At 38.6% G+C, this 8811-nt stretch overlaps 1 protein-coding gene across 1 annotated transcript in view; it reads right to left on the bottom strand.

Annotated features, from left to right (window-relative positions):
* Positions 1-761: 761 nt before the first annotated feature.
* L3HYPDH (trans-L-3-hydroxyproline dehydratase) overlaps positions 762-8811 on the bottom strand; it is an 11597-nt gene continuing 3547 nt past the window's right edge. The window contains exons 2-5 of the mRNA XM_049612664.1: positions 7576-7745; positions 4861-4983; positions 4634-4771; positions 762-2335 (exon numbers count right to left, since the gene is read on the bottom strand). Coding sequence (XP_049468621.1) covers positions 2210-2335; positions 4634-4771; positions 4861-4983; positions 7576-7745 — 557 coding nt within the window. The 3' untranslated portion in view covers positions 762-2209. The remainder of the gene's footprint in view (positions 2336-4633; positions 4772-4860; positions 4984-7575; positions 7746-8811) is intronic.

Below are 8811 nucleotides of genomic sequence, written 5' to 3'. Positions count from 1 at the left end.
GAAAAATTGCAAGTTGAACTATCCTTGAGGACCATAGGTATATTCATGTGATAGAAACAGTGGTATTCCATGGGTGGGGCAGAGGGAGTGGTCCATCATGATGCACTTGATAAGGGAGTGTGCTTTGTCTGTAGAGAATTTTATTTTTTATTTTTTTTAGAAAGAGAGGGAGTGGGGCACGTAGGTGGTTCGGTAGGCTACGTGCCCGACTTCAGCTCAGGTCATGATCTCACGGTTTGTGTGCATCAGGCTCTGTGTTGACAGCTCAGAGCCTGGAGCCTGCTTTGGATTCTGTGTCTCCCTCCTCTGCCCCTCCCCCACTCGCGCTCTGTCTCTCTTTCTCAAAAATAAACATTAAAAAATTTTAAACAAAGAGAGAGCGCGAGAGTGAGGAGTAGAGAGAGAGGGGGAGAGAGAATCTTAGGCTTCACACTCAGCATGGAGCCCGATGCAGGGCTCAGTCTCATGACCATGAGATCATGATCTGAGTCAAAATCATGAGTCAGATGCTTAACTGAGCCACCCAGGTGCCCTGATAATTTTTAAACAATAATAAAATCCACTAAAGTCAGTCTGCTTTTTGTCATCACCAAGTGCTGACAATTTAAACAATGTCATTGATAAAATACTCCCCACTCTTGGTAGCTATAGGACAATACGCATTTCACGCTGTACTTCATTAGAGGATACGGGTGTGGCACATTACGAAATGCTGTAAGGTATAACTTTTAAACAATGTATGTATCTTTTTCAAGTTAATGTGACTTGTGAAATTTGGAGAGAGAATAGTAGTTATATTTTCATTTTAAAAAGAAAGTACAGCTAATCTCTTTAATGTGTAGAAAATTTCTTGGTCATAGTAAGCTAGTGATGGTGTCATGTTCTTTAATTTTTTTTTTTTTTTAACGTTTATTTATTTTTGAGACAGAGAGAGACAGAGCATAAACGGGGGAGGGTCAGAGAGAGGGAGACACAGAATCTGAAACAGGCTCCAGGCTCCGGGCTGTCAGCACAGAGCCCGATGCAGGGCTTGAACTCACGGACCGTAAGATCATGACCTGAGCCAAAGTCGGCCGCTTAACCAACTGAGCCACCCAGGCACCCCAGATGATGTCATGTTTTGAAGGTAAGTGATTCTTTTACCACAGAATTTTATAGGAGATGAGTAGAAAACATTAGTTTTTGTATAATAGGGAAGCTAAGAAAATTAACTATAAAGTTATAAAGCTATGAAGCCTTCATTTTGGTCAAGTAATTCAATCACAGACTTAACCTGATGACAAACCACTTAAAAGTAATCACTTCAGTTTCTGTATGCTCAGAAAAAATATATATATATACTATTGCTTATCTCACAGGACTCTACTGAATGTTGAGAGCATCACGTATTGAATAAGTCTTTCATACTTCATTTTATAGTGACTGAAAATGATCAAATTTTATTTTTAACAGGCTCACAGACAAGTAACTAGCAAGAATTAATAGTTAACATTTCTTTCAGGTTTTAAATCTACCTGGCATTTAATTGGTAGAGTATGAAATGATTCATTGATTTCCACTGTGTTTATAATGCAGTAAACAACCCCTTTTATAAGAACCTTAACGATACAGCACAAGTCTGATTATTGGTCTTCTCACATCAGCTTATGGCACTTTAGCCACCTCGCGGTAGGAGCAGGCCTTTGCAGCAGAGAAAACATCCTGGCAGCAACTATAACATCTGCCCGAAGAAGCTGACCCATCCCAATCCTCCCCAGGCTATGTGTGCTAAGTGTTGAGTACCTAATAATAATCCACCTCCCTTACATCCTGCTCGGAGAGAGGATGTTATTTTACTCAAAAACTGGAAGACTAAAACAATGAACTTGTAAGAGGCATTGTTATGAGGGCTACAATTCAAGCTATTGTTATCCAACGAGCATCTAAAACATACTGTAGTAACTAGCAGAGAATAACATTTTAAGACTAATAAGGACTAAGGTATTAATTTTACCTGGTAGGTTAATGACTAGAAAAACATTCTGAATTTTCAGGATTTTGTAAGCTGACAAAGGTGACATTTATACCAATGACATGTGCAAATATGAGGTATAATGATTACATTTAGTCACAGAAATACTATTTTAGAATGAATGGGACTTGGCTTACATGTACAATGTGGATATCATTTTCCATATAATTCAGAAAGAGTGCTGAAAAGTCACAGAAGTCACTTGAGAAGGAATCCATCCCTCAGTGGGTCATCATTTTCCACTATAAAACTTGCTGTACCTGTATAATGGGCTTGCCCAGATACTTCCACTATAACAGCTTTAAAATCCCCACATTTTGCTTCCTGAGAAAAGATGAAAGGAGTATAATATCAAAATACTGCACTTATGTTGTGTCTGGCCTAAAAGTCACATTCTTGACTTTTATCATTTTAAAGAAAACCTAAGGTTCATCTTGTAGGTCATAGAAGGTTTTTAAGGAGAGAGACATGATCAGATTTTTGTTTTAGAGAAATTAACCTGTAAAATGGAAACAAATCAGAGAGGAAAGCAATTAGAAACCTAGAAACCTCTTCAGAGTAACCTTCATTCATTGATGGACTCTGGAGTCACTAGGGTAGTTTTTAGGGAGGCTGGAGAAGAACATAACAGATACTTTGCAGGTGTAACTGGCAGGCATGAGGACTCACAAATGGGAGGTGAGGAGTATGCATGAGTTAAACACGAGTGTAGTTCCTACTTGGAAGTGAAGCAGATACCCCCATTAACCAAGACGGAATGAGACAGGAAGAGCACATTTAGGAAGGAAGGAAGAACTTTTTGACAAGATGACATATCTCTGGGACTGTCATTTCCATATGAGTTTGGTGGACAGTTGGGAATATGAGTGTTAGACTCAGGAGAGAGGCAGGCATACGGTGGGCATGGGAGGGATGAAGGTTCAGGAATGGTCATCAGTGGGGTGGTTGGGAGTTGAGGCCTCCAAAGTGGGTAAAATTACCCAGTGGCATCAAAATGCAGATGAGATGAAAAGGAAACTAAGGATGACATGCTGGGGAGCAGAGGAAGCTGAGGCAGGGAAAAAGACTGAGAAGGCACCATCCTAAGAGCTTGGAAGAGCCCAGACAGAGAGGGAAGGCATGTGGTGTGAGTGAAGATATCCTGCCAAGTATGATTACTAACTATAAAGAAAGAACTCCAAATGTTAACTACCGAGTATCTTTATTATTTCTTTTTTTTTTTTTTTTTTTTTAACCTTTATTTATTTTTGAGACAGAGAGAGACAGAGCATGAACGGGGAGGGGCAGAGAGAGAGGGAGACACAGAATCGGAAGCAGGCTCCAGGCTCTGAGCCATCAGCCCAGAGCCCGATGCGGGGCTCGAACTCACGGACCGCGAGATCGTGACCTGGCTGAAGTCGGACGCTTAACCGACTGCGCCACCCAGGCGCCCCTATTTCTTAATTTTTAAACATGAGAATAACTAACTCTTATGATAAGATGTCAATCATTAGGACACAGTAGTTTCATTATCTTTTTATAAAGCTGCTATAATAAAAGCCTCATTAAAAATTTGCTTTGTCCAATAGCAATACAGTAGTGCTTAACAGTGCACAGTCTACACAGAGAGGTCCACAGAGTCTGGCTCTGATATCCGTTAACTGTTTGACCTCTGGCAAATTACCTAACCTCTCGAATCCTCTGTTTTATCATCTGTTTAAAAAGGATAATAACAGTACTGACTTGCCAAGATTCTCATGAGGATTAAATGAGATGGTACGTATAAACTGCTTAGCGTGGAAATTAACATATAGTGAAATTAGCTATAGACTTGAAGACAATGTGCATGTCTGCTTTTGCATTCAGTCAGCTGGGATGTCACCCATCATATGGCCTCTGGAGAGCTCCACTATACACCCGTGGGGCAATGAAAGTGAAAAGCAAATAATGTCTTTGTATTAATGCATGCTAAGTTTTGACCTTGTGGACCCTTAGGAAGGAACTTGGGGGCCCCTAGGGATTCCAAACCACACTTTGAGAACCAATATCCTAGCTGAACAGAAGTTGTGTTTTTTTTTTTATTTTTTATTTTTTAACGTTTATTTATTTTTGAGACAGAGAGAGACAGAGCATGAACAGGGGAGAGGCAGAGAGAGAGAGGGAGACACAGAATCAGAAGCAGGCTCCAGGCTCTGAGCCATCGGCCCAGAGCCCGACGCGGGGCTCGAACTCACGGACCGTGAGATCGTGACCTGAGCTGAAGTCGGACGCTTAACTGACTGAGCCACCCAGGCGCCCCTGAACAGAAGTTTTTATAGGCCTGATTTAAAAAAAAAAATTTTTTTTTAATGTGTGTTTATTTTTGAGACAGAGCACAAGCAGGGGAGGGGCAGAGAGAGGGAGACAGAGGATCTAAACAGGTTCTCCACGCTGACAGCAGAGACCCCAATATGGGGCCTGAAGTCATGAACTGCGAGACCATGACCTGAGCCGAAGGTGGACACTTAACCGACTGAGCCACCCAGGTGCCCCTAAAATTTTTTTCTGAGAGCTGAGTGAAGAAACTTCCCTAACAGGGAACTCAGGCCTCTTCAGTTTCAAAGGTCACACACTTACAAATAAGAAGCCAAGGGTGTTACTTACCCTGACAGCCTTCCCTGTGAATACTGAGCCAGTTGCACTACTTTTAAAGGCTCTGGTCTGGTTCAGTTCTAGAAGCCCTTTGTGATACTGTAAGGCAATTCGAGCTGTCACTCCTGATCCAGTAGGACTTCTGTCAACCTGTTTCAGAGTAAATGAAGATAAGAGCGTTCACAGTGTTCCAGTTCCACACAATCTGGCTTTTGTGCCAAACATTACAGTTTTAATACCTGTTCATCTGCAAACACACAGATGTTGGTGGTTGGTTCCTCACTGTAAGTGTCTTTTCCATCTGTTAATATAGTTCCATACAGAAAGGAAAGGTCTTCACTCTCAGGATGATTAATTTTAAACTGAAAATAACAACAACAAAAAATTATCATGTAAAATTGTCATGTAAAATTACATGTAAAATAAATATTTTGATTCAAATTTATCTTAATAAGTAATGTAGATGGGGCACTCTTAGGCATAACTTTTCAATCTGTCATTTTTAAAATACTTTTTGGGTCAGGGCAGTAAATGATATCTTTGTCTAGATGAATACAAATAGTTTTATTGGAAGTTACGGTTCTTATCATTCTTTGAGTCCTTTCTAAGGAATTTGTGCTGCAGATAGCCTCTACTAAAGGAACAGTTCTATTTATACACACACACTCCAAATGCTACTCTCTTTGAAATACTGACCCCAGGATGGTTAATCCATAGACTGGCCGTGTTTGCTCAAACAGGAGGAGCTAAGGCAGTCAGTCATAGGCTCACTCTCAGGAGTTTGAAGGGGATAATGTAGAAATATCAGACAATAAACAGCTAGAGCTGAAGTTATTACCATGGGCAGAGACAAGGACCTGGAAGAGAGGTCACGAGCAAGCAAACGTTGTAACAATGCAGAAGCTATTAGGTAAGAGAAATGGTTGGATGAGAAAAAAGATCTACTGTAAAGGATGAAGTCAGTTGGTATTATAAGAAGCAGCAGATACACAGAGAAGCAGGCGCCTGAGTGGTAAAGGATGGTCAGGCCCGAACATGCAATGCTTTCTGTTCTTAGGAGGTCTAGTTGAACTTTTCCTTGGTTTCTCTAATGCCTATTAGATTTCAAACCTGTAGCACCATTACATCACACTATTCACGGGTATGCTCCCCCCACTAGGCCCCCGCTCCTTAAAAGTGGGTTTGTTCTTTCTTCGAATCTCTAGCATCTAGCATAGCATAGTCCGACTCAGTAAGTTCTTGGTAAATGTTTGTTAAAAGAATGAATACACCTTTATACACCTTTATAATACAGTGAATATTATACTGTGCTTTAACTAACAGGAATTTAAGTAAAAACTTAAAAAAAATAAATGAAGATGAATTTGTATTAACTTTAGCCCCCACCAAAATGGCCTTTCCCTAAATCTGCATTAGCAGCGTGAATGGTCAACAATTCAGAAAGTAGCTCCGATGCCTGATTTAACACTAACAGATGATGCTATGGTTGGTCATCTCATATGTGATTCTCTCCTATTTTTCTTAGAATCCCTCGTCCCTCAAACGCCACCCCTTGCCACCTTGGTGAGAAGTTAAAGCTTTAATGAGAAGTTCAAAATTACTCCTTTTATTAAGAAAAATAGGTGGTGCCTGGATAGCTCAGTCAGTTAAGTGCCTGACTCATGATTTTGTCTCAGGTCATGATCTCATAGTTGTGAGATCGAGCCCCGCATCCAGTTCTGCGCTGGGCCTGGAACTTGCTTAGGATTCTCTCTCTCCCTCGACCTCCCCACCTCGTCCCCTCTCCTGTGCAAGCTCTCAAAAAAAAAAAAAAAAAAAAAAAAAAAAAAGGAGGAAACGATGCCTTTTCCTCTTAATTTCATTAAAAAATAAGGTGAAGTTATTTTATGCCAAATTGTAGCTCAAACTATTAGCTATCTGCTTAGTGAAAAGAAAATTGATATAAATTCAGAGCTTCAGAAGGTGCTATGAGAAAATAATTCTAGATACTAGTATTGACAGCCATGGAAAAATGACAATTTAGAACAGGAATACAGTATATATTTTCATCTTAAGTTATAAATTATGTTATTAAAGTCTCAGGTATGTTAAATAGGCCCATAATATTATTAGTATATTAGACACTTTTTCACAAATTATTTTTTTCCTTAGAATAGTAATTCTCATATGCTAAAACATTCAAATACTGTATATGAGTTTTATAGGTCCCAATTTTATTTTATTTTATTTTTTTACAGGTCCCAATTTTAAATGTAAAATGGCAGGCTTATGCTAGAAATGAAAGAATATCCTAGACTTATTTATCATCTAAGCTGATTTTATCAGAATAGTTTTCCCAAGCCAAAACTAGACTGACTTGAGTAGTTATTTAGGTAACTTCTTAGCAATATGGGAGAAATTCACTAATTAGGAATTACTGTTCTCTGTGAAATAAAAGAATGTCTGATCAGATTTAATGAAATCTATTTTGTAAGCTATAACTGACATTATTTTCAAGTTTTGCAGAATGACCACATATAGCAAAGCATATGCATTTCAAGTTAGTGAAATACTATTTGATACATTTTCTATATGTGTAAATAATCACAAATTTACTAGTATGTATATAAAGTTATTTATTGAACATATATTATAGGTAGGTACTATTCTAAGTCCTTTACATGTATCGAACTTACTTCATTCTTATAACACCCGACGAAGCAGGTATTTCATAATTCCCCTTTTACGACAGGAAGGTTATGTTACTCTTTCAAGGTTACAAAAGTCACAAGTGGCAAAACTAGGACTCCTAGATAGTCTTGCTAGAGAGCCTAAGATTGTAACCAGTACCTTATTCTTAGTACTTCTAATAACCTAAATATATAAATATTTAATTTTCTGTATAGGGACGTAATTTATACTCCCTCCGTGCCACAGAGGAAGGCATTTGTTATGTAAGCAGTGTTTGTACTGACCTGAGCTTTGACTGCTTCCGTCACTGCACTTGCTGCATCCACAAGGTCCCTTGTCTTTGCAGAACAAACATCAAGTCCTACCTTTTCAGCACTAACAAATGCATAAAACGCCCCACCATATGCAATGTCTACCACCATCTTTCCACGACCAGGAACATCCACTAAGAGATCTAAAAAAAATGTGTTTGAAAAGAAGTTTGTTTTTTAGTATTTTGGCAGGAACAGTTCACAGCATTTTTAATATGTGTGTTTTGGTGGAGGGGTGCTTTTTCCTATCATAAAAAGGAATGAAACAAAAATTTATTTTCAAAATAAGCATCAGATAAATATTAGACCTTTAGCTAAGTGCATCTATTATTTCTATGTCTTTTATTAATTAATTAATTTATTTATTATTTTTATATAGAATTTATTGTTAAATTGGTTTCCAAACAACACCCAGTGCTCATCCCAACAGGTGCCCTCCTCAATGCCCATCATGCACTTTCCCCTCTCCACCGCCCCCCATCAGTTTTTAAGAGTCTTCTTATGGTTTGCCTCCTTCCCTCTCTGTAACATTTCCCCCCCCCCCTTCCTCCCCCTGGTCTTCTGTTAAGTTTCTCAGGATCCACATATGAGTGAAAACATATGGTATCTATCTTTCTCTGCCTGACTTATTTCACTTGGCATAATACTCTCCAGTTCCATCCATGTTGCTACAAATGGCCAGATTTCATTATTTTTCATTGCCAAGTAGTATTTTATTATATATATAAATCACATCTTCTTTATCCATTCGTCAGTTGATGGACATTTAGGCTCTTTCCACAATTTGGCTGTTGTTGAAAGTGCTGCTATAAACATTGGGGTACATGTGCCCCTGTGCATCATTAAGTGCATCTATTTTTAACTTGATAATGCTTGCATAAGTTTTAGAACATCTAGTGCCATGTTTTTCTTAAATCATGTACACTTACTTTATAACTGCTCTGAGGATCTTTGCTAGGAAACCTTAAAGAGGCAGAGAGAGCAGAAATTCTGGGACATCAACATGTGAAAACTATGAAGGAAAATGTAAGTCCCTTTTCATACTATGAGAAATTGTTTAAAATAGGATTTTGGATCCTATTCACAAACTGGCTTTCTTCAACTGTAATGTCAAAACAAAATGAAAAAAAGAGATTTTTCTATTTAAGTTATATATGCTTATTCTATGTATTTTCATCTCATGATGAAAATCTATGTATTTTCATCTCA

The sequence above is a fragment of the Panthera uncia genome (assembly GCF_023721935.1).
Source record: "Panthera uncia isolate 11264 chromosome B3 unlocalized genomic scaffold, Puncia_PCG_1.0 HiC_scaffold_1, whole genome shotgun sequence".
In the NCBI taxonomy this organism is placed as follows: Eukaryota; Metazoa; Chordata; class Mammalia; order Carnivora; family Felidae; genus Panthera; species Panthera uncia.
Note: the sequence above shows the minus strand (reverse complement) of the source record. Positions and strands in the feature narration are given on the sequence as shown.